This window comes from Xenopus tropicalis, chromosome 7 (genome assembly GCF_000004195.4).
Source record: "Xenopus tropicalis strain Nigerian chromosome 7, UCB_Xtro_10.0, whole genome shotgun sequence".
Classification (NCBI taxonomy): Eukaryota; Metazoa; Chordata; class Amphibia; order Anura; family Pipidae; genus Xenopus; species Xenopus tropicalis.
In genome coordinates, this window is record NC_030683.2 from 115,816,973 (window position 1) to 115,843,580 (window position 26,608).

Below are 26,608 nucleotides of genomic sequence, written 5' to 3' on the forward strand. Positions count from 1 at the left end.
TTTTGCTTTAAAATGTTTTTTTTATTTAAACTTAAACAAAGGCCTTTACAGTAACTAAAATACTACTACTGGTAATTATATTTATGGTATATAGGATATGCTCAGGTAACATTACCAACATAAGCATGAATCCACTTGACTTGTTGAGAGGATAACAGAGTAAAATGCAAATGAGTTTGAAGTCATCTGTAAAATGTTAAAATCACCTTGCAAAGTTAAGATTTAAGATATTCATGGCAATAACAAATGAAATGGCAGCTAAGGCTCAGAATTGGCTCTCAATCTCTTCTCTAACATTGCTTGTGCAGAATCCTCTAAAGGTTATCTATGGGTATCTATGCAATGCATTTACACCAGGGATAAGCCATCACACACTAGGAAACTGATATGTTAACACGTTGAGGAAGGCTGGCCTAAGAAATAGAGCTTTTATCATATAAACACAGGCACAGGTTGTAGGTTTGGGAGGAAATACCTAAGAGAGTTGCTGGGGTGCTATAATGCTACAGCTACAGGGTAAAACTCAAGACTAAGATTAATTCTGAAAGTGAGTTACCCTTCTTATCCTTTATGGATATGTTAAAATAAAATGTGGTAACTATATATCATCACAAATGGTCACTGAATTTCATCAAACTTAGTATAATCAATAAAAACACTAAATAAAACAAAATAAGCAGTTCCAGCAAATGCACCTGACACTAAATGGATTTTATATGTAAACTGTAAATTCCAGGTCTGTACCAAAGCACTTAACAACTGGGCTTTACATCTTTATTTATTATCAAGCAATTTGTCCACTGCTGAACCTCAGCAGCATATGAAGCAGAAATCAGCGCTTTTCCATCTGTAATGTAGGGTGAATGAACAATGCTTTGCAGGTCGTTTTTATGTAAATGGTTTGTCGGCGTACAATATTTTTTATGGTAAACTGACTGATATGCTTGTTCATGTTTGGACAGATAAATAATAGTGTTTGTAGACTTCATGCAAAGAGTAAAACAAGCCAAACGTTTTTAGAAACCAACTGGATTTAACATTGTTAGATCTGTTCAACTACTGTTGCAACCAGGGCTGTGTGCCTGTACAAGCCAATACAAAGTTTCCAAAACAAAAAGGAAGAAAACACTTTTTAGTGCAGTGGCACAGAGGGCAAGTGATTCTTGGCAGCTCAAAAGGAAGGGCCAAATTATCCCACTGCCCACTATGCCAATCAGCCAAAACTACTTGTGTGTGTGTATATTGGCTGTCACGTTTCCAAAGGACAATCCCCAGAGACAAGCACTTGCATTAAAGCTTGCAGGTTACTGCCATAGCAGTCAAAGGGTGGCATTTCTGGGTGACTTTATTGTCACTGTCTACTAAAAATCACAGGCTTGAAAGTGCCAAAATTGCTCCATGTGTCGATGCACATGTGCACAAGAGTAAATAAATATTTGAAAAAATAATATTGCTACATATTTTTATTTAAACACAACTTTCTGCAGCATAAAATAAAATTTATGGTATCAGTGGCTACCATAAATACAATTAATGAGACAAGACATATGTAAACTATCTAGCCAGTGTTTATAGGTGTGTATGTTAAAAACAAAGATGGAAAAATTACTGGCTAGGAAACTGTAATCAAGCTAAAAATCCACAGGGAGGAGAGAGGGTAGTGTCTGCTAGCCAAATGTGAAAATCCACAACCCAACTTATAAATTTTTTACAATGCGTTACTCATCGAATGGATCCTTAACAGGTGAAGGCATATCGAAAGAAATTGAAGGTGGAGGCATATCGAAAGACATTATCTTGGTTGATGGTGGACTTGGAGCCTCTGCAGTGTCTTCAACATAAACTCTGCCTGTGTCAGCGAAGTTTGTCCTTCTCCGTGATGCCACTGACATACTGTAAGCATCAAGGTAATGTTTACGGAAATGTGAAACTTGCAGATATATCAGAATAACCTGGATAACGAAACAGAAAATGCAACAAATATTTTTAATAGTCTTATTAAAATAAATTAAAGTGATTAGTGATTACAAAGATTGTTGTTTAATTCATTTAACCTTTCTGTTAATGATTTTAATTATAATGGGAATATACTAATTTGTTAAACACAGAAGACTGTATTTATTCTATAATGTAGAAATGCCCTAGAGAATGCAGCACAGCTGTGGTCTTTAGCACATAAAAACATTACTACGTTAACAAAAAAAATGCAGACTGAAAATCAGTGGCGTAACTACAGAGAAAGCAGACCCTGTGGCCATGGAGGGAACCCGGATATTTTACTCTGTACGGGGTTTATTTGTGGGCTTATGCCACTCATTATTAATGTAGGTTATTAATGTTGGATTGTGGAGTTTTGCTTGTTTTGTACTGGATCAAAGGAATTTCCCCCTCCACTCCTAAACTGCACCATCCACACTCCCACAATGCTTAGAAAAAATATGTGCTGATGGCATTATGTTCTGCTGCAGAGACTGTGCTGACAAGGAATTTATCCTGCCTCTCTGCAGCCAAATAGACAGTGGTCCTCACCTATACCTTCTAACCATTGTGCCTTTCTGCATGTGATTGCGAGCTGATCTGCAATTATGGTGTTGTAAAAACTGTCCTTCATAAAGCTAGTATACATTTGAAGATAAAGCCTCCTCCAAACTCCATCAGTGCGATTTTTCATAAAAATCTCCTTGCAGACTTGGAATGTACTGAATCCATAATTGTTGGATTTTGTAAGATACCGAATGTACCAAGAGCCGTCCAAATACATCATGTTAAAAAAAAATGTCAGTTTTCTGGAGCTTTAATGTTACATGAATTTTAGGGTTCAGATATGGTTGGTCTCAACAATAATGTTCATCCAAATCTTGAAGAGAGCGATTAAATTCACCCAAATTCAGAATTCAATGCATCCCTACTTTTAGGGCAATTTCACACTGTTTCAAGGCTGCTTCAGGTGCTTAAAATGTTGCATCTTCAAGTGCCCAAAAGACAGATTTAAATTGCCCAAGCAACATGCCAATGAATTCCTGACAAGCTCTTGTACCTGCACTTGCTAGCGGATAGTTAAAAAAAGAATATGGGGGCAGCTATCGCCTGACAAGTACTGGCACAAATGTTTGTCAGCTAATTTCAGTAATAGTCTAATTGTAGGGTATATTTCTGGTGTTCCAACAATACATTGCTGACACAGACATAAATCCAGAAATATCTAGGATGGGAAAAAGTATTACACTTCAAATCTCACTTCAGCAGCACTACTGGTCCTTTCAAATGAATAGGACAATGTTGATTGGCGATAGTCTGATTGCTATTCTGATGTCAAAAATGGAATTCACTTTCCCTGACTTAAATGGTGTTTTTCACCTTCCTCTAAGTCGGCTGCAATCAAGGTAGAATTGTATGGGCAAAGAAGTGACACTAATTAACCCTCAACTACAATATTAGTATGTATTTTACTATAAACCATTTTTAATCCAGAAGTATTTGAATATTTTTAGGTTTTAAATACCTGTGCAAGATACTTTAAATATAGTGGATATGACAGTATTCATTGGTAGTCATAAAGAGTTAAAATAAACATTGTATATTTAAAATAAAAACTTTTACCCTCCTAAACCAAAACATAGTCTATACGCTAAGTTGCTGCAGGGTATATCAATTTTGGATTTTATACTGGGGACATTTGTTGTATCCAGTTGGCAGAATGTTTGCAATTAAATGTACTGCTTGTATAAACAGACAACTTTAAAATGTATGTAAAATGTATGTGAGGATAAAAGATGAAGCTTTGTGTGGAAAAAGTGCCAGAACACTGTCAAGGTGGAAGAATTTTTTTATGATGATAATAAAGACTACTATGAGTATTTTTTGGTACTGTTGAAAATGTCTTTTTAAATAATTCTTCCTCGATTTCCCCTACGACATTATCAGTCAGGCTCAGCTCTTTGGATTTCTGTTCTTTTACTTCTTCAGAGAACTCTGACTGTTTTATGTCTAATGCACCTGTAACCTTTGTCTAGGTCCGTGGGTACACGGAGGGTTTCTTCCACTGCTCTCAGCCTGAGAAAAGTGGATCCGCTCTCTTACGCAGCTCCATTTATCTGCACTGAAAAGTACAGCTTTCACTTTTTTTACACTGTGTACCTATGCTCAGACAGAAGCTGTACTTTTCAATGCAGGTTAACGGAGCTGTGTAAGAGAGCACAACTGCTTCTCTCAGCCAGTAGAAAAAACGCAGGCTGAGAGAAGCAGAGGAAACACTCAGTGTGCCCATGGCCTTAACCTATGCTGCAGTTTCCTCTGGAAACACTACATAGGGAAAGCTGGTGGATTTAAACTTAAAACTTTGACTCCATGGGGTTTAAATACAGATTATAATCTTAGTGCATTTTTATAAAAGTTTTGGACTTTTGGAGGCTTTTAAGATATTGAAGTTGAATGGTAATCGCAAATTTGATTGCATATTTGAATATTTTCTGTATACATGTTATTTAATGCAATGTAGCTTTGGGTTTTTGGTGGATTAAGACATGGTAATGTTAACGTTACGAATTACGAATTGGAATGTGGGACATTTAAATACAGCAAGCATGCAGTGATGTCATTGCTCAGGAAGAAGCCAGAAGTGGCGAAACGTGTCAGTGGTGGAAAGAAGACGCTAAGGAGAACACTGTGTTGGGTAGGACTGCGGGACCCAGGAGCGATATCTGCAGGTCGCAAATTAGGGAAGAGCAGGAGCAGTAACCTATAACCCACCAGTGTTACTCTCGATAAGCGCTTGAGGATATGATATCTAAAATATCATTTTATTATAAAAATATATAATGATCTATAATTTTGTTTAATTAAAAAAAAAACTTACCCAGCACAGGGTTGAAAAGAAAGAGAAGGCAATGGCAGTCTCAGCATGTTCTTTACCAAAGGCAAACACATAAGGAAGTGACATACTCCACTCATGAGTAAGGAAGCAAAACCCAAATAACCAAAGCAAGGTAAAGACAACTGTAGGGACACAAGAGAAATGTTTAACATATAGTGAAAGTCATATTCTTCATACACACAATGATTACGACCCATTTTTGTAGGACTGGTTTATGCGCTGTGTGGTTCAATGAGTTCACTGCACAACTTAAATTTTAACTGCTCTCCTACACAGGCTGAGAAAAGTGGATCTACTCTCAACTGCAGCTCAGTGTAGCAGCACTGACAGGCAGAGTGTCGGCCTATGGAATGGGAAGCAGGCGTTTTTGCCGCCTGATCACCATGCCTGTGTCAGAGCTTTTAAACCCCCTATTTCTTTGGGAGTTACTTGTTTTTTGGTGGCTCTCCCCAGTCTCCCATCCCCTAGCAGCATTCTCCAAATTTTTCTGAATTCTCCCGAAGTCCTGCAGCAAATTCCAGGTACACATGCACAGTAAGTGTTCAGTGACATCATTTCGAGCTCCTGTAGCAAGTACAAGGGCCCTGCCAGAAGCACAGTAGATAGCCAATGACAGCCCTGCAGTGACAGGCTAGCCTAGCTGCTGATTGGTTCCTATCCTACAGTTCAATGTGCTAAGTGCCGCTCCCATACACAGCCTGGGAAAGGAGGCAGCAGGAAGTGGAACAGATGGGTGGGACTTTTAAGGTGGCCATACACGTACCAATAACGATCTTTCCTGCGACCAGTGCTCGTTCGTTCCCTCCACTGACGTTCAGGGCTGAATCATCAGATATGGAGGTAGAAACAATAGGGATTCTACCTCCACCTGACGATTCAGGTAAACGTAGATTTTGCTCGGAGGCAATCAAAATGTTTTAACCTGCCCAATCGACGAGATCACTGATATCTAACGTTCTTGTGATATCAGTCGTCTCATCAATCTGCTATACAAATATACAAATATAAAACAAGGTTTTGTGTATGGCCAGCTTTAAGGTTTTTGGAGAAGTTTTCATTAGATCCAGTCCAAAACACCACTTTTTTAGTCCATTCCTTCTATATTTAGAGGAGTATTATGCACTAGCTAATTCTTGTTTTTTAGACCGTAGATCTCCTAAATGTCTAACTCTACATGCATCCTATACATCAGGGGTCCCCAACCTTTCTTACTTGTGAGCCAGAGTCAAATGTAAAAAGATTCGGAGAGCAACACAAGCACCATAAAAGTTCATGAAGGTGCCAAATAAGGGCTAAGATTGGCTATTAGGCAGCCTCTATGCACCCTATCAGCTTACAGGGGGCTTTATTTGGTAGGAAATCTTGTTTTTATTTAACCAAAACTTGCCACCAAGTCAGGAATTAAAAAATAATTACCTGCTTTGCGGGCACTGAGAGCAACATCCAAGGGGTTGGTGAGCAACATGTTGCCCCCGAGCCACTGGTTGGGGATCACTACTATACACTGTGGAGTAGTAGTGGATTGGAATGTCAAAGAATTGTATTAAATGTTAAAGCATACATTTCTTAATCTATGTTGCATGTGAAAGAACCTGTACATACAAGCTGTCAATAAATAATAACTTGTCCAAATTCAACCTTAACCCGCACACCCTTAGCTCTCCAAAGTAATTACCGCTCGGTGCACAATGCTTAAGGGGATCGGCACCCCCTCCACAGATTCCAAGCAAACAAATAGCAGTGGCACTCAAGAGCTTCAAACGGGACTTTGTCAAGCATGCTTGACAAAGGGGCAGTTTTGCCTCGAAACGTTGCATGTTTTTTCCGCAATAAATATTTTAAGGGCTAGTCCCGTTTGAAGCTCTTGAGTGCCACTGCTATTTGTTTGCAATAAATAATAACTTACCAGAGAAGAAAATATCAGTAATGCTGATAGCCTTCTTACTCAAGTCCATTTTTAACAGTGGTTTGGATATATCCAGTGCGACAAATACTAAACAAACTATGCTGCCAAAAATGCCAATGCTAATGCCGTATTCACAGGCTGTGTTGTTGTCATTTAGGGTACAATTCAGAAAAGATGAAGTAGGCAGATTCTGATATCCTCCAGATAAAAGTGATGCACAAACGATAATGGAGCAGATCTATGGATTGTATTGCAAGAGTTAGATTAAATTAATGATCTGATATCTGATAAACAAAAGCCGATGGTAGATGTGATTACTGGCTATCAGACTTCTTTATAAGGGCTCTGGCACACGAGGAGATTTGTCGCCTGCGTTTTTTCCCCCTGGCGCTTTAGCGACAAGTCGCCACGACAATACACACGAAGAGATTTCATGCGAGTTGAGCTCCAGGCGATCTGCTACCCATGGTGCCACTCAACAGTTACCCCTCCCACATGTTTACTCAAGGCGCTCAGAAAAGGGTCTGTGTGCGATTTGAAACAGCAGGCGACTTGAAGTAGCCTCGTATGTTTTGACACTGGCGATTTCCATTGGTTTAGCATTGGCGTCTTGTCACTAAATCGCTCTTTTAAAAATCGCCGGCGACAAATCTCCTCGTGTGCCAGAGCCCTAAGGTTTCATGCACCTATGTGGGTTAACTGCAATTCCACTGCAAATCAGATTAAATATGAACTGACTTGCTCCTTGGTTCTCAAGCATCATGTGTTTTTAACCAAGGACACCCCAGATTTATACAACAGTTTTCCTTAAAAATTAATCTTATATACATTTTTCCTTTAACGAAGGGAACATACTGTAATGTTTTTCACTCTAGTTTGTATGTAGAAGTGACAAACACAAATATATGAGGACCAAAGTTTCATGTATTACCAGATTTTTAAGCAATTACTAGACACCGTTTTATGGCATGTGTACATTTGAACCAAAGGCACGACAGACATTCATGAGGTGTAACACATTTCTTTAAAAGGCATTTGCTATCACTGCTCCTCACATTTTTCATCAGATTTGACAGGAATTAAAGCTATGCATACACTGAAAGATCCCATTGGTTGGCATGGTTGGACACCCAGGCTGATCTAATTTTTGGCTCTGGGACAACAATCAGATCACATTGGGAAGTGTTTTGCAGACATGTTCAGAGAGGACTGCGTCCAATGCCTAATGCATTCCTTGCTCAACAGGATTTTCCAGCCAGCTTGACTGATATCTGGGCAAGCTCCAACCAGGTCAGGGAAGCCAGCACTGTGACACCCTGCAAGTAAGCCAGTAATATCAGCCAATATATAGGCTGCTTAAGAGACTAAATATGCATAGGATGGGAAATAGAATTAAAAAACATCAATTACATTTTACAATTGCAGGCTACTGAATTTTGCAGAAACCTGTGTGACATTGCCCTATTCCAATAATCTAAGGCTACCATATATCAGATAATTGCTTTCAATAATCCTTATTTACTAAACCAGAACAAGAAAAGTGCTAAACGTTTGTTACAGCATGGTAACCAAAGCAAAATATTTGATGGGGTCAAATATCTGAGTGATGTCATGAATCTGTTCTGCTTTTATTTTACACGTGCTTATTTTCCCTAATGAGTAATGCACAAATAAATGCTGTGTCTGCATAATATTATACAGAAGTTAAGAATTTATAATAAGGAGTATTTAGAAGAATTGCAAAGCTATCAAAGGATCATACAGTACACACTTCAAAAGCCAAAATATGAGATATGAGTCATTGTTATAAATATGGATCCAAAATATATAGGTGCAAATTAAACCCTCTAGTGGCCAAAGAGGGGGAACAACCACCAAATATAAATCCGCACCAATAAAAAAAAGTAAAAAACTATAAACTTTATTACACTCCATTAAAATATACCTCATGTACAAAGCCTTGGGCTTTGTATTGTTGCAGATTTATATTTGGTAGCCACACAGTACACACAGATATATATTTATAGTTTCGACACAGAGAGATGCCCCAAAGTCTGCATTTGTAATTTAGCATAAAATATCATATCCCTTACCAGAGTTAGCACCCTCCATATGGTAAGAGGTCGTAATAAGAAAGCAAGGACTGGATTGTCCCTTACGCGCCTCTGAACTGAAGTAAAGAGCGGTCTGAGATGTTGCATTTTAAAGTGATGTATCCTGTCACAAAAGAGATTACATGACTCTGTTTCCTTAATGTAAGTTTTAGACACATTCAACTTAAAGTCTTACAGTACATAAACTCTCAAATGATTTCAGTTTTAAGGGACTATGGGTTAATGTTGCTGTAGTGGGCTGATAAAAAAGGACAGCTCTTGGACTAGTGGATTTTTCATTCCAGCACAAAGTCACAGAGGAGCTGTAAGGTGCACCACAGGAGAAAATGGTGCTGTATTTATACTGTACTATACATTTTAATAGGGTTAATTGCCTTTAGAATACAGTGGCTTGACTTTGCTGTCTGCATTACTGTAACATAAGCTTCTGCAGAGAGTGATCATTGTTGCTATAGGACTTCAGTCCACTGTTCATTTAGTCACCTGGGATGTGTTACAAAACGATAAAAGGGCTGTGATGGATTTTATTGGCTAATCTATTTCTTGTTAACCTGTGGTATGTAACTTATTTTTCTCCAACCTACAGTCACCTGTCACAGTTACTGTGAAAGGTCAACAGGAATTTAAAGGAGAAGGAAAAATTAAAAGTGAGTACATTTTATCAGAAAAGTATGTAAATACAGCCATATAAATACCTACAGAACTGCTGCTCTGAGTGCTTTGAGAGCACTATTCTGTTCTGTACACATGGTTTTCTGTATCAGACATAATATAAAAACCTTTCAAGGCATGGCACAAGCCTGCTGAGCTTCCTCCTCTCTCCCCCTCCCTTCCCTGCTGTTATCTGAGCTGAGAGCTTTTCAGCAGCATGCAGGCAGGGAAGTGACATCAGACCAAGCTAAAATCAATTCTATGCATGTTAACTTAGGCATGGTAAAGCATTCTGCAGAATAAATACAATGTTCTAGCTTGCAATATTGTGATTAATCTAAACAAAACACCTCAGTAGCTTTCCTTCTCCTTTAAACACTCCTCTCCTCTAACACTCTGCTACTTGCCAAGTTCAAGATTTACACCAATTTCCTCAAAATCCCCCTGGGGATGGGGGTACCATAATACTTGATTCTGGGTAAGGCAGCATCTTGACATTGTGAGACCATTCCACACCATAGCATTTTGATACAAGAATTTCAACACCAAATACTTATTAGTCTGTTTTTTATTAATTTCATCATTTCGCAGGTCTACCTTTACTGTAGTTTCTAGGTGCTTTCTCCTTGTTTGCATTGCTGCTTTACTTACTTTTTGGCCTGTTCCTAACTACATATGCTAGCTGCTTCCCTGACCTTTTCATTACGCTTCTTCGCTACCTAAATTTCATTGTACAACTATTCACTTTTATAAATTAATAAAGGCCAATCCTTGGGAAACAAAAGTATAAATGGCCAAAAAGGAGAAAAAACATTAAATATAACACCGTACCAATGTTTAACTAAAAAAAAAATTCTTTATCACAATCACATTAAAAACACTAATACCCCATGCATTTAGCCTCTACTATACACTGCCCTGCTTGCTCCTTAGTCCTTATTTTCTCCCATGTAAACCATGTGGCTCTGACATTTGTATTTGTCTAAACTTGTTCCTGTCCACTCCCTTTTATCCTTATTTTCATCTGCAGAACTTGAGATAAGGTCAGCTAGCAGCCATTCATGACTAAACTGGACAACCATATCTACAGTATATATGGAGTAAAAATAATGAGTTTGCCTGAAGTATACTTGTGTTCAGAAACATATAGGTTAAAAACAGAAAACTGGTGGTCAACAAATGCATCATCTTGTTTTGGCATTCACTTTCCTTCAGTGGAAATCTCTGGATTCTGACAAATGCCAGAGGCAGGGCCACCATCAGAAGCTTTGAGGCCCCGTACAAGTTATTTATGTGGGGCCCCCCATGAACGCAAGTGCGCAGTAGCAACATTTGCCCACCCCCTATGGATGTTACTCTATAATAGGCAGTTGTATAAAGAGTTCCATTATTTAATGCACTAATTAATGGTCAGTTCATTGGGGTCGGTGCCCTAACTTTAAATCATACACTCCTTCCTGTACCTGCTCTGTCATTGCTTAAAATGGACGTAAGTTTTTTAATAAGTTACTTAAAAACTGTGTACATTTAGGGGCCCAAGGCAGTTTTTGTAGAAGTTTGGCTGTACCTTTATGCTTAGCTTATACAACTTTTATAACATTTGCCCCCTCCCCCCCCCCCCCCCGGTGGCTGGTGGGGCCTCTGTGTACTTTAAAAGGCCAGGGCCTGTTGTGAATTCCAGTCCAGACCTGTTTTTCTTAAAGAAGTCTTCAGATGGGGTTTTTTTGCCTTCAACTAGCAGTAAGGCAGGTTATAAATAGGCATTATGGTTGAACATGATGGACGTACGTCTTTTTTCAACCTAACTTACAATGAAGGAAAGTTAAAATCACTAGGGGTGCCAAATGTTAGGCACCCCCAGTGATTGTAATCACTTACCTGATACGCCGGGCTGGTGCTCCTATTAGCAGAAAACTGCACCAGCCAGGTTTTTTTTGGCACCCCCCAGTGATTTGACCTTTCCTTCACCTTTAATGTATTGCACCCTATATAAACCAATTTCATCCTAATCTGTCTACCATACCTATATCCTCCATTAACTCCAGGAAGATGACTTGTATCTAGGTATTAAATTGGCAAAAGGCATTGCCTACTAAGAAAGGTTGCCCATTCTCCTGCAATAGCTTTAGAATGAAATATTCATCAGACATGGCAGACTCTTCATGTAAAGGGATTCAAAGATTATTCCTCCTCACCCCAGGATTTTGTAGCAGACAATTATACAACTGTGTGTGTTCTAAGCAGGGTGGGGACAGTTCTGTCATAAATGTATTGGGGAAATGGAGTTGCATAGACCCTCTAATACATTCGGTTTCTTGGCAGCAATGTCAACCAATCCCATGTCATGAGGAAGATAATGATCCAGTCCTGTTTTTTTTCCAAGCATGAATTCCTCTTCACACTAAATGATAACATGAAATACAGCCTCAAAAAAGGCCTGGAGTCTATCATTATCTCCCTCGTGACATGGGGCAGATGGATATCTCTGCCTTGGGTATGTCAGGGTCTTAAGGGCAGTGGTACACGGGGAGATTAGTTGCTACTACCCAAGGCAGAGATATCAATCTGCCCCATGTCACGAGGGAGACTTTAACACCACAAAACTATGTTTCTGACCCAGTTATTTTTACTCCAGGTTTTTTTGCAAGTATTTTTTGTGTAAGTCTGAGGTGAATTGTTAATAGTGGGGAAGCTGAACATACAACTGTGGTGCAGGGAAAATACAGTTATTTAGGAAAGGAATTTATTCCTATAAATACCAATTTCCCCCATAATTTTTTTTTAAAAAAGGTACCCCCCTCAGAAAGGGATCATTTCCAAAAGCAGCCCTCCTCTTACCACTGGAGAATAGGGGATTACTTTTGGAATTAGAGATTAGTGCGGGATTTACCAATGTCTCTTTAGGGCAGTGGTACACGGGGAGATTAGTCGCCCTGTGACAAATCTTCGTTGTCGCTGGCGACTAATCTCCCCGCAATGCCATCCCACCGGCTAGGATGACATATGTGTCGCTGCGATGACCCGCAGTTGCCTGAAGTTGTCTTGAGAGGAAACTTCGGGCGACTGCAGAACATCGCAGCGATGCATATGCCATCCAACCAGTGATTTACATTCTAGCCGGTGGGATGACATTGCGGGGAGATTAGTCGCCAGCGACAACGACGATTTGTCACAGGGCGACTAATCTCCCCGTGTACCACTGCCCTAAAGAGACATTGGTAAATCCCGCACTAATTTCTAATTCCAAAAGTAATCCCCCATTCTCCAGTGGTAAGAGGAGTAGAGATGTAGCGAACTGTTCGCCGGTGAACTAATTTGCGCGAACATTGGGTGTTCGCAAGTTTGCAAACTTTCCGCGTATGTTCGCAATTTGGGTTCGCCGCGTTTTTTTTTTCCGCTGCGTTTTTTCTCAGCCTAAAAACGCCGCACAACCACACATGGCGTTTTTCAGCCTAGTACTGGTGTAAGCAAATCCCGTTTCCATGGTGCTAATAGTGCGAAATAGCAAAAAAGCCGTGTATTTCCGCTAGGTCTGCCCGTTTTTACGCAACGCTGTGTCAACAAAGTATTTTTCAGAGAAATGTTTGCCCTTGATCCCCCTCCTGCATGCCACTGTCCAGGTCGTGGCACCCTTTAAACAACTTTAAAATCAGTTTTCTGGCCAGAAATGGCTTTTCTAGGTTTTGAAGTTCGCCTTCCCATTGAAGTCTATGGGGTTCGCAAAGTTCGCGAATATTCGCGCTTTTTGGCGTAAGTTCGCAAACTTTTTTTTTAAGGTTCGCTACATCCCTAAAGAGGAGGGCTGCTTTTGGAAATGATCCCTTTCTGAGGGGGTACCTTTTTTAAAAAAAATTATGAAGGGAAATTGGTATTTATAGGAATTAATTCCTTTCCTAAATAACTGTATTTTCCCTGCACCACAGTTGTATGTTCAGCTTCCCCACTGTTACCAATTCACCTCAGACTTACACAAAAAAACCTGGAGTAAAGATAACTGGGTCAGAAACATAGTTTTGTGGTGTTAAAGTCTCCCTCACAGACTCCTTATATATCCCTCATTTACACTGGCACTGATTATATAGACATAGATATATATATAGATATACATATATATAGATATACATATATATAACTAATTTAAACTTCCCACGATTTCTATGCCATACCCCTATTCTTTTTTCAAGTGGATTAACTCGTTATGACAGATCTAAGCCGAATGATAATCTGTAAGGCGAGGTGGCCGTCCACAGCTCTTCAAACGCAGTCCTTTTTCTCACCTCAGGAGAACTCCTGTCAGAGCGGGAAAGTACGCGCATGCGTGACGGACTCTCTGAAGCTTCGTTTCTTGAGTTTCCAGCCGAAGGGACGTCATAGCCAATGGCCGGCCGGAGCTCGTAGGCGCTACTGCGCAGCCGCAGGTTTGAATGTCAGCCCTGCGCCTATAGAGGTTAGCGCTTTCGTTTTGTGTATTTGTTGTGGGGGGGGGGCGGGAGGTGCTGTAACTAACGCCGAGCGCAGGCCTTTGTAGCTGTGAATGAGGGGGCTCTTTAGAGACACTAACTGTGCGTGTATTTGTTCGGTCTGCTTGGAACGCATGAGTTTGTGTAGTTTATAGCGTTGCCTGTGAGACTGCACCATATGGGGTTGCCTTATGTACCAGACCATTGCAGCTTTAGGGTGAAGACACATGGAGCTACTAGTAGCAGCTACTAGAATAGACAATGCTGATCATTTACTGATAATTGTCTCTGCCTGAGTTTTAGCAGATGGAATTCTCATTATTGTCTATGGCAGGGGATTTTCTAGCTTTTAGTAGCTCAGTGTGTCTTCACCCTAAGACGGGTGGCCGGACTTTTTCCCCCTGTGGTCGACTTTTGGCCCCTCCCTGCCTATGTACGCCTTTGGCCACCCCTGCCCTAAGAGATGGAGACCTGTGCCAATGAGATGCCCCAGTAGCTCCCATCTTCTTGCTTATGGCTGTCCTGGGCAGCTGTTTGAATGCTCAGATTTGCACTTTGTGCCACTAAATCATGGTTTCTTAGGGCTCTGGCACACGGGGAGATTAGTCGCCCGCGACTCCTTACACAACTGATCACCATGGGACAAAAATAGTCTGGAAGATAATTGCGTAATAAAAACACTTGGTACAATTATACTGGCGCCTGTATGACCACTTTAATGGATTTAGATTTTAAACCACACCTTAAGGGCTCTGGCACACGGGGAGATTAGTCGCCCGCGACAAAACTCCCTGTTCGCGGGCGACTAATCTCCCCGAGTTGCCTTCACCTGCCATCCCACCGGCGAAAATGTAAGTCGCCGGTGGGATGGCACACGCGGCGGCACAATTTAGCGCAAATCGACAAAAAAGCCTCGTGAGGCAACTTCGGCAATTTGCGTGAAATCATGCCGCCGCATGTGCCATCCCATCCCAACTTACATTTTCGCCGGTGGGATGGCAGGTGAAGGCAACTCGGGGAGATTAGTCGCCCGCGAACAGGGAGTTTTGTCGCGGGCGACTAATCTCCCCGTGTGCCAGAGCCCTAAGACAGAGGTGGACAGACTTTTTCCCCCAGTGGTCGACTTTTGGCCTCTCCCTACCTATGTACGTGATGCAGCGTACGTACGTATACCCAATAAAAGCGCGGAACTGCCGCACTAACTTCCCGGCTTCGCTGTGGTCCACCACGGGGGATCGACTGGTGGACCACGATCAATGCTTTGGCCACCCCTGCCCTAAGAGATGGAGACTTGTGCCATGGAGATGCCCCAGTAGCTCCCATTTCTTGCTTATGGCTGTCCTGGGCAGCTGTTTGAATGCTCAGATTTGCACTTTGTGCCACTAAATCATGGTTTCTTAAGCTGTGGTTTTAAATCTAAATCCATTAAAGTGGTCATACATGCGCCAGTATAATTGTACCAAGTGTTTTTATTACGCAGTTATCGTCCAGACTATTTTTGTACCATGGTGATCAGTTGTGTAGTTGACAGGTTATAAAATTTTGGTCAGATAATGTATGATCTGTACCCTAGTGTTTATCGTTAGATGACTAAAATCTAAATGTATGGCCACCTTATGGGCTATCCATATTCTTCATTTAACAGGGTGCCACAGCCATGTGACCTGTGCTCTGATAAACTTCAGTCACACTTAACTGCTGAGCTGCAAGTCGGAGGGATATCACCCCCTTCCCAGCAGCCGATCAGCAGAATGATGGGAAGGCAGCAAGATAGCAGCTCCCAGTAGGTATCAGAATAGCACTCAATAGTAAGAAATCCAAGTCCGGCTTGGGACTCCTCCAGTTACAAAGGAGTAGGAGAAACAATAGGTTACCTAAAAGCAGTTCTAATGTGTCGCGCCGGCTCCTTCTGAAAGCTCAGACTCAGGCACAATGCACTGAGATGGCGCCTACACACCAATATTACAGCTAAAATATACATTTGTTGGTTCAAGAATAAAAGATGAAATGGTAGAGTAAATTATTTGCTATGTAAACAGTGTAATTTAAACTATAAAAAAATACCATAAAAATCATGACAGTATCCCCATAAGCTTGTTAGAATACAGAATATTGTATGTTGATACTGTTTGTCATTACGGATTAGCAACATTTTTCACCAAGTTTCATTGCAAAAAAAAAAAATGCCTATAGATTCCAGGCCTGCCTGCCCGACCGACATCTGGCCTGAAATCGTGCAGATCTCGATCGGGCAGGTTTAAAAATGAGTCTGATCAGGGACCACATCGGCTTGTCGATGCGGTCCCAGAATTCATGGATGCCTATACCCGTCTTACTAATTCGATCGTTTGGCCCCAGGGCCTGTAGGTGGAGATATTGGGAGAAGATCTGCTCGCTTCGCGACCTCACAAGCGAGCAGATCTTAGTGTGTATGGCCACCTTAAGTTACTATGTATGTTTTCATGTAACATGGCATAGCACTGAATAAATGTTTTCGGAAAAATTAGTATTTTGAATTGGGATAAATATTCCATCTAAACTGAACACATACATAATAACATATGCATTTATTGTATTTGGCAGTTACAATACTTCCATATTTAAGGGCATCTTGTAAGAAATAAAGTTTACCTTTGACCTCTGTCAAAATGGGTAGGGGGGGAAAGAGGGGGTCGGTCAGTCAGGTGAGAGTGTACCCAGTGCCAGTCAGAAGGCAGTGAGGGTGGTGCAGGGTTCTGGGTGGGTGTCAAAGTCGCATTCTGCACTGGGGCAGATCTGGAAGCTGCACTTGCATGTGAATTGGATAGGGATTAAGACTAAGCTCCTCTGGGGCAGGGACTGATGGGAATGTAAATAAGTTGTATTTTAGTGTTAGCTTAAAAACCAATAGTTTAAGCTTTATGACTCCTGCTTTCTGCAATAGTCAAGTTTAACAGGTATATACCTCTTTTATTTTTTAGGTAATAGCCTTATCCTTCATAATGTTGTACACAACTCTGGGTGCTGTTCGAATAGCGTCCGGGATTGGAATTCCAGCTGCCCGTGGCATGGGAACACTGGCTGCTAAAATGGCAGAATACAGAAAAATGTGGAAGCCAATAGAGCCAAAGGATTGGACAGTGCAATATCAAGAGAGATATATACCTTTATCCAAGGGCCAGATTGTAGAGCATCTAATTCAGGTGAGAGGAAATGTCCATGTATGAAATCACTTAACTGCTACTGCAACTTCCTATTGTCAGAATTTCCATCCTGCCCTACAGACAACAGTCAAAATCATTCCCACTGTCACTACTCAATCTGGGCAGCTAATGACTGTCTACTGTTCTGCTTATCTATATCCACATGTGATAAAAGGCCTAAAGTTTGCCCATAGCAACCAATCAGATGTTTGCTTTTATACAGATGACCAGTAAATGCTACCTGCTGATTGGCTGAAGTTCTAAAGCAAGCTTTGCACCATACCTCACTCTCAGTAGGGCAAATTTTGTAATTCATTTTGGTTATTCTTCTCCGTTCCAAAACCACTGGCAAAACGTTACTTTTGTCCTTACTTACAATCAGTCCTCTGACCACTGCTCCTGTGAGCTATCTGGGGGACAAGCTACATGGTTTGACTTTTATGTCCAGATATATAGGGCCATATATTTATTTATAAATATAGACACCAGAGGGCCTGTATCGAACCTCTGGTGCCTATTTAATCAATAATTTAACCCCCAGCCCACTGCCAGATGCTACCTGGGCTCGGGGGGTGAGGGTTCCCCAGGGGCCCCTGCCGCACCCCATAACCCCCCCAAACACCCCCGACAAGTAGCTGCTACTAGTAGCTCTTTTTGTCTTCACCCTAAAAGGTTAGGAGGCCACAGGCCAAGTGCTATAAGTCTATAACACTAGAATTACAGTGTGCCTGAAAGGGTGCATTATTTTAAACGTTCATAGGGGTTTCTTCTCAAGGGACCTCCTGGTGTATTTATTGGTGGGTATGGATGACTTAGGGCGAAGGCAATAGACTTGTACATTAGTCTGCAGTGGCTAAATCTCACCCCATGTGTCTTTGTCCTTAGAAGTGAAGGAGACAAAGGGCTGGATAAGACACCTCAGTGCATCAGACATTGGGCTGCACAGGCTCTACAGACTCCCTGCCAGTAATTAGCAGTGGGTATGGGCTCAAATTGAAGGTTTTCAGGAGTCTGTTTGAGTGAGGGGGGGGGGGGGGGTAGTTGGGTATATACAGCAGTACTCTTGATATGGGAGAAGACCAAATCATCTGTAAAATGTATTTTTATGTTTGAGACAGGAGAAGGCCATCATTTCCAGTATTTAAATCTCTCTGCATTAGAAGGTAAAGAGAAAAAAAAAGAAAAAATGTATATAAGCAAGAAAGTTACAGTTTCAAATTGTGAATGCAGATTTTATTTCTTAAATTAATCCAACTTTTTGTAGGAAATTCACTGTGATAAATCGGAGAGACAATCTTTCTTGTCCTTTGTAGACCAGCTGGAGCACAGCCTTTTTCAGCCCTACCACTCCACCCTCGAAGCACTTCAGGTGAATTGTCATTTTATCTCTTCAACAAATGTTGTTATTTTGTATGTGTCCTTATTTTACCTTCATTTATAGTTACCTTTACCTACAGTACAGGCAACCTGTATTTATAAAACACCAACACACATTCAATTAAATATGTGATTACTTAGTTAGTTAGCCATATGCTTCATTTCCCAGGGTGCCACAACCATGTGCCCTGTGCTCTGATAAACTTCAGTCACACTTTACTGCTGAGCTGCAAGTTGGAGTGATATCAACTCCCCCCCCCCCCCCCCCCCCCCCCCCCCAGCAGCCGATCAGCAGAACAATGGAAAGGGAGCAAGATAGCAGCTCCCAGTAGATATCAGAATAACACTCAATAGTAAGAAATCCAAGTCCGGCTTGGGACTCCTCCAGTTACATGGGAGTAGGAGAAACAATAGGTTACCTGAAAGTTCTAATGTGTAGTGCTGGCTCCTTCTGAAAGCTCAGACTCAGGCACAATGCACTGAGATGGCGCCTACACACCAATATTACAGCTAAAATATACATTTGTTGGTTCAAGAATAAAATTTTAAATAGCAGAGTGAATTATTTGCTACGTAAACAGTGTAATTTAGACATAAAAAGTACACCATAAAAATCATGCCAGTATCCCTTTAACCCTTCCTTGTTCTTTTTAAAGAATGTTGGTGCCATATTGTTTTCAGATACATGCAGGTAAGAATATGCAAACTTATACATTTCATTTCTTCCTAAGCTGCTCTATGATCCCATAAACCCAGACCGTGATGCAACGTTAGAAACCCCTTTACTGGATTCAGAGAAACTCCTCAAAGAAAAAGAGGTCTTGGACCAACTGCAACCAGTGTTGGATCAGGCCAATTTCAATGTGCTGTCCGAGGACGCCCTAGCATACGCGCTCATTGTGCATCATCCTCACGATGGGGTGCAGGTAAAACATTTTTCCAGATTTGCTTGGTTGCATTTCCATACAAGAGAGAAGCTGCAGCGTAATCAGTATTTTCATCTTTGCTATTTCTATAGTGAAACTTGTGTTTCTCGTTTGCGTTCTCCCTGCTTTTATGAACTCTCCGTGGAATATAAATATATTCACTGCTGTAAAAAAGATATGCGGATTACTAAGGGGACTGATTTTCTTTATCGTCAGTGTAAATATTTATCTGCCATTCTCTGTGATCAGGCTTCAGAGAGCATTTGTGTTTGTAAAACCTGAAATGCTATAGTTGCCTACAGGCAGAATAGAAATGCTCACAGCATAACCAACTGCATTCTGGGAAGAGGACAGTAAGAGCATGCTAATGTGATTAGATTTGTGTATGTGTGTGTATATATATATATATATATATATATATATATAATACCCTCTCTTGTACCTCTTAGACATATTGATAAACATGAATGTGTATTTTTGTATGTATCCCCAGAGTCTGTATGAATGCTGATAAGGCCTGAATTGCTTATTCTCGCTTCTTATCTGACAGAATTATGTAGGTCCCTTTATTTGCAACGTTTGGATAGTCGGTTGCATTACTGCACACAGTTGCTAACTAGAATCGTCCGGCAGTGTATGCTCCAGCATTTTCTTTAAATTGGCCTTTAGGGACACATTTAGATACTCTAACAAGACTATGTAGCCCACAACCTAAAGTCCACACACTCCTGCAATGGGGGTGCAAACCCTTCCCAGGTGGCAGGCATACACTGTAATGGTGGCCATACACGTTAAAATTACGATCTTTGTCACTCGGAAGATCGCTCGTACCCTTCACTAACATTCAGGGCAGAATCGTCAAATATGGAGGTAGAAACAATAGGAATTCTACCCTATCTGACGGCCCTAAATGCATGCCCTTGCTTGGGCGCCTTCGACGGTGCCCGATCAAAATTTTCTAGCCCATCACCTCATAAATTCAACATAAACGCACCGAATATCATAAAAAGTCTTGTTTCGCACAATGATATCCATGCGTATATATTGCCAGCTTAAGGCTAATGCCACACGGGGCTGATTCTTGGCCTGCAGACAAACACAGGGTAAGAACCAGCCCCTACGCCCCTCCCCATGTGGCATTATCCTAACACATGATATTAGATTAGAATGTGAATTAAGCTGCCTGCTCATGAAAAGGAATCAACATATTCATCTTCGCTGAAGGGACAAAACCATAAAGCTTATTAACCTCTAGTAGAGACACAGTGCAAAGTTGCACTCCTTGCATTATAAATAAAAAGACATGGTGCTTTGCACATTTTCTCAAGGGCAGGGCAGGACCTGGATTTGATACGATTACCTTTTCTGCCTCCCCTTCATATTTCTGACATCAAGTCCTTCAACAGATAGCTCTACTCTGAAAAAAGGGATGAGTTTGTTTATCTTTATTCCAGAAGGAATAGAAAGAAATTATACTCCAATAGATAATTCTTCCAGGTAAAACAGTGAGATGCTCTAAACAAAATAGGACAGTGGAATGCAAACAGAGGCCATCCTATGCTTCAGCGGTCTGTCTTGTGTGTATCTTGAGTGTATCATGTGGAGTATGTACTAAGTTAAGCAATAGTTTAAATACGTTAGTGAATGGTCTGTAAGTCTGTAACCTAGCAATATCAATGATTTCACACTGAAGAACTGTACACTAAGCAGGCTGCAACTGCACATGGTGCCTTGTTTTGTGGGTAAAAACATCTTATTAGTATGTTAAAATTATATTAATATGTTTCTATCCAAGACGGGAATCGTTTCACTATAAAAAAAATTAAAAATCCAAGACAGTTGTAGTTTTTCATCTGTTTTCAAAGAAACATTAATTGGGTTTTGTATTAAAGACACTAACTCTTGTCCCGGTGCAGTAACCCTTAGCAGCCAGTCAGCAGGTTTCAAGTATTTATTGGTCACCTTTAAAAGCAAACATCTTATTGGTTGCTATGGGTTACTGTTCCTGGGTGAACTTCAGTGAAACAGTTCAGTGTAAAAATGAAGCTAGGTAAAATAGACAGACTGCGCACAATAAAAAATGTTTTCAATATAGTTAGGCAAAAATGTAATCAATAAAGGCTGGAGGGAATGGATGTCTAACATAATAGCCAGAACACTACTACACTCTAACCTCTTAGTCAGTCAGTGACTTTAAGAGTGGCCACATGGGAAATAACTGTTCTCTAGGTTTGGTTTAGATTGCTAGCACACAGGTTCGATTCAAAAGCAAACTAACTAAACAGTTATGTCCCTTATGGCCCCTCCCTCAAGTCACTGGTTGGTTACTGACTGCTAACAGCTTAGAGAGCTGCAGAGGAGAAAGTAGTGTTCTGGTCATTATGTTAGACATCTGCCCACTCCAGCCTTAATATATTACATTTTTGCCCAACTATATTACAAATATTTCTTAATTTTGGACAGTCTGTCTATTTTACCCAGTTTCATTTTTACACTGAACTGTTCCTTTAATGCTTTTTATCACATATGGGGGTAGGAGTGAGGTCCTTCTCTTGTATTATCTTATTATTGGCATTTATCTTGTACCCCACTAATAACTATAATATGATAGTATGTTTTTACAGCCAGGACATTTAATAGACTTCGAAAACTCTCGAAATCCCTTGCCAGTCATCTAGCTATAATCATATATGGTGTAAACATTGATGTATATTTTTTTCAGTAAATAAATTACATCCTCTGCTTATGGTAAAGTTTCCCTTATGCAGTCATGGGATGCCTTATCCGGAAACCTGTTATCCAGAAAGCTCTGATTTAGAGAAAAGTCATCTCCTATAAAGTCCATTTGAAGCAAAAAATTTAAATTTTTAGAAATGATTTATTTTTTCTCTGAAGTAACAATAAAACAGTACAGGTATGGGACCCATTATCCAGAATGCTCGGGCCTGGCGTTTTCCAGATAAGGGATATTTTCTTAATTTGGATCTCCATAACTTAAGTCTGCTAAAAATCATTTAAATATTGAAATAATCCAATAGGCTTGTTTTGCCTCCAATAAGGATTAATTATATCTTAGTTGGGATCAAGTACAGGTACTGTTTTATTATTACAGAGAAAAGGGAATCATTTAACCATTAAATAAACCCAATAGGACTGTTCTGCCCCCAATAAGGGGTAATTATATCTTAGTTGGGATCAAGTACAGGTACTGTTTTATTATTACAGAGAAAAGGGAATCATTTAACCATTAAATAAACCCAATAGGACTGTTCTGCCCCCAATAAGGGGTAATTATATCTTAGTTGGGATCAAGTACAGGTACTGTTTTATTATTACAGAGAAAAGGGAATCATTTAACCATTAAATAAACCCAATAGGACTGTTCTGCCCCCAATAAGGGGTAATTATATCTTAGTTGGGATCAAGTACAGTTTTATTATTACAGAGAAAAAGAAAATAATTTTTAAAAATTAGAATTATTTGCTTTTAATGGAGTCTATGGGAGATGGCATTTCCGTAATTTGGAATTTTCTGGATAATGGGTTTCCGGATAAGTGATCCCACACCTGTACCTTGTGCCTGATGGTAACTAAGCTTCATGTCACTAGTATTACAACAGAAGAATGATAAAACTCTGTTACCATGACTTTTCCTTTTCCGCACTAAATACCATCACTGTAGGATAATAGAGAACACCTTATGTGAACCTTATATGATTTTCTGTTTACAGGTTTATGTGAACCTTGACAAATATGAATATATCCGCTACTGGGCCCTCGGACAGAGAGTGGCACCACTATCCACTCAGATGAGTACCAACGCCAAGAGTTCCTTTTTCTCCCGGTCTCCGCGCACCCCACCAGAAAGGCAAGACCTATTAACGGGTGCTCTTCGTGTGCAATGTAAATACAGGGTGCCCTATTTGTTAAGATACATTTGATATTTTTATGTTCCATATCTTTAAAGGGGTAGTTCTCCTTTAAGGTAACTCTTAGTATGTTAGGAAAATGTCCTATTCCTAGCAGCTTTGCAGTTGCTCTTTACTATTTATTTAAAGTTTTTATATTGTCTTCCTCTTCTACCACTTTTCAAATTTCAAATGGGGGTCACTGATATCACCCTTATAGCCAAAAAAACTATTGGTCTGGGTGGCAACAATGTAATTGTTACTAATCCTTTGCATATTCCAGTCTCTCATTTAAACCACTGCCTGGTTGCTAATGTAAATAAGACCCTAACAACCAAATAGCAGCTGGAATACTAAACTGAAAAGCTGCTGAATAGAAAACTAAATTAAAAACATTAAAAAAAAAAACAAGGACCAATTACAATATATCTTAGAATATCACTGTCTACATCATACTAAAAGTAATTTATAGGTGAACTACCACTTTAAGTTAAAAGTAAAAAAGTGATCTTCACTGTACGGCTCTTTAGCTGTTCTTTCAACTTAAAGACATAGTATAGCGCATTTACCAACATTGGACAAATTTGCACTTGCGTAGTAACCCATATCAACCAATTAATGATTCGCTTTTTCAGCTATCTGCATGTAGAACAATGAAAAGATAAATGCTATTGGTTTCCATGGGCTACTTCCCATAGATGGATCTGCCCATTGTTAATATATGAACTCTATTGTATGTTATAGAGGGTGAGCAGATATTATTGCTGTGTGTGCCAGATGCTTCAATAATTCCTGCCCCATTGCTTATTCAACAAATGTGTATATGAATAATCAAATGATGAAGTGTTGCCCATTGGCAGTTCTTAAATCGTTGTATTCTCTGATCAGTAGTATATTTTTACAGTATACACTGCAGAGTTATGTTTGTATTATATGGCTAGCCCCATGTTAAATTTCAAAACTAAATACAGGTATAGGACCCGTTATCCAGAATGCTCGAGGGTATTCCGGATAAGGGGTCTTTCCGTAATTTGGATCTCCATACCTTAAGTCTACTAAAAAATGAATAAAACATTATTTAAACCCAATAGGATTATTTTGCATCCAATGAGGATTATTTATATCTTAGTTGGGATCAAGTACAAGGTACTGTTTTATTATTACAGAGAAAAGGGAATCATTTAACCATTAAATAAACCCAATAGGGCTGTTCTGCCCCCAATAAGGGGTAATTATATCTTAGTTGGGATCAAGTACAGGTACTGTTTTATTATTACAGAGAAAAAGGAAATCAGTTTTAAAATTCTCACTTATTTGATTATAATGGAGTCTATGGGAGACAGGCTTTCCGTAATTCAGAGCTTTCTGGATAAGGGGTTTCTGGATAAGGGATCCCATACCTGTATAAGAAAATCTGTTTGCGTTTTTGAAAAATGGATTTCAATGCAGGATTCTGCTGGGGAAGCTCTATTAACTGATGTTTTTTTTCATGACAGTATTTCTTTAAGGTATGGAGATCCAGTTGCGGTAGGCTGTAGGAGTATAGTGATGCTCAATGTGAAGGCCAGACTTGATGCCTGGGTTTTATCCTGATCTGAGAACTGACACATTCTTTCCTTATTCATCTGTGCCCTTAGGCTGCACAATGCAGTCTCAACAAAATGCTTAGTCCAACAGCATGCTTTTAATAATAATATATTTTTAAAAAAACGCAATGCTGATCTAAAGCATGTAAAAAAGAACAGTTCATTAAAATGCAGTCTGCGTTCCACATACAGTAATGACCATTTTAAGGTGTAGTTATTCTTTAAACACCTTGTTGCAGAGCTCCCAGTTTTATGTAGTATGCTCCCATTACAAGCGCAGCACTAAAATAAGAGCTAGTAAAAGCCAGTAGACATAAGGATTCTGTTTCGCCACAGCGGAATATAATAAGCCATTTAGTGTGACCAGGGCTCTCCGTTTGTTACAGTAATGCATTACTGGAAACCACAGAACACTAAAATATACCCTGTTACAGTATAACAAAGAGGCTACCAAAATGGCTAGTCCCATTTGCAGACATCATTAGACTGCCCTTCCCTTTATCATTATAACAGATGCTCAGTAATACCCTGAGGTTGGTGGCGGCTGCCTCTCTGCTCATCCTTAACGCTGAGTGAATGAAATTGCGGGATCTGTCTGTTGGCTGGGATGGCGGGGTAAACGCTTTCCAAAAGGAATTTGTTTTCGTAAACCAGAATGTAAACTCTGCTTTGTTTTTATGCAAGTAAGCAAAAGCAGGAATGCAAATATAAAGCGGAACATTACAACGGGAAGTGTAAAAGCACTTACAGCTGTAGTTTTTATTATCACTGCCATCAGTTATAATGCCCTTTAGTTCCAAAAAGACGTCCAGCAGTTGATGAAATGCATCTACATTACCATTCAACATCTCTTGAATTCTTAAAATCTTCTTCATCGACAAGTGCTTTCAGGACACGTCTTGTGTATCTTTTTTTTCTTTGTATTTGCTTCCTTGGAGATCTTTATACTGACCTTGCATATGTTTGTATGCCATTCAGCCTGCTATTAGGAATCCTTTTGGGCCTTCATCAAGGGCACAGCTATAACACTTGCCCATCTTCCTCCCTGGGACATACATAGCTGCATGTTTGGGAAGTACATACATAATCTGACAAGGTCTTAAGAGAACCATGGCGAAAAATGTTCAACATGTTTATGCGACAAATAGTCACACGATTTTATGGATTCGTATACAGTTCGGCCAGGAGCGTGGATTCTGCTGAACCCAAATCCTGCTGAAAAAGGCCAAATCCTGGATTTGGTGCATCCCCATTCCCAATGCAAGCAAATTCAGGTATTAGTTAAAGGAGAAGGAAAGACTAATAAAGAGTTAATCACAAGCTGCAGGCATACCTTCAGTTCTCTCAATAGTGCCCTTAAGTCTCCCCATATTTCTCCCGTTCAGATGATCAGAAGCCTCATAGGAAAAAAAAATGCTGAGCTCTGTAAAGAAAGTTCCCATAATGCCTTGCTCCTGCACCAAGACCTGTGTAAATGCTCAATTAGTAAGACTATGAGGCAGCTTCCTGCTGATTGACTCAGATCACACATTCCTAAGGGGGGGAGAGAGTTCTTAGCATTCTTGACGGAGGGGGAGTAGGAGAGGGGAGAGAGCTGTGTGTCTCTGGCACAGGAAAACAACAAGA

General features: G+C 40.1%; 2 protein-coding genes across 2 annotated transcripts in view; one reads left to right on the forward strand and one right to left on the reverse strand.

Annotated features, from left to right (window-relative positions):
• Window positions 1-13,858, reverse strand: syngr4 (synaptogyrin 4). The gene is made up of 5 exons (XM_018095524.2): window positions 13,711-13,858; window positions 8,873-8,996; window positions 6,780-7,017; window positions 4,856-4,995; window positions 1-1,952 (listed from the first exon to the last, which is right to left on the reverse strand). The coding sequence occupies exons 2-5, from the start codon at window positions 8,978-8,980 to the stop codon at window positions 1,719-1,721; spliced, it is 720 nt and encodes a 239-aa protein (XP_017951013.1). The 5' UTR covers window positions 8,981-8,996; window positions 13,711-13,858; the 3' UTR covers window positions 1-1,718.
• Window positions 13,743-26,608, forward strand: part of tmem143 (transmembrane protein 143) — a 19,088-nt gene continuing 6,222 nt past the window's right edge. The window contains exons 1-5 of the mRNA XM_031906549.1: window positions 13,743-13,991; window positions 16,965-17,186; window positions 18,451-18,555; window positions 19,295-19,489; window positions 23,220-23,356. Of these exons, the coding sequence (XP_031762409.1) occupies window positions 13,743-13,991; window positions 16,965-17,186; window positions 18,451-18,555; window positions 19,295-19,489; window positions 23,220-23,356 (908 nt within the window). The remainder of the gene's footprint in view (window positions 13,992-16,964; window positions 17,187-18,450; window positions 18,556-19,294; window positions 19,490-23,219; window positions 23,357-26,608) is intronic.

Excerpts from the sequence above, each read along its gene's own strand:
- syngr4 (XM_018095524.2), bottom strand. The coding sequence starts at position 8,980 with ATGCAACATCTCAGACCGCTCTTTACTTCAGTTCAGAGGCGCGTAAGG. Across the intron at positions 4,996-6,779 it reads TACTGATATTTTCTTCTCTG|TTGTCTTTACCTTGCTTTGG; the intron begins GTAAGTTATTAT and ends GTGTCCCTACAG. Across the intron at positions 1,953-4,855 it reads TCTTTTCAACCCTGTGCTGG|GTTATTCTGATATATCTGCA; the intron begins GTAAGTTTTTTT and ends TTCGTTATCCAG.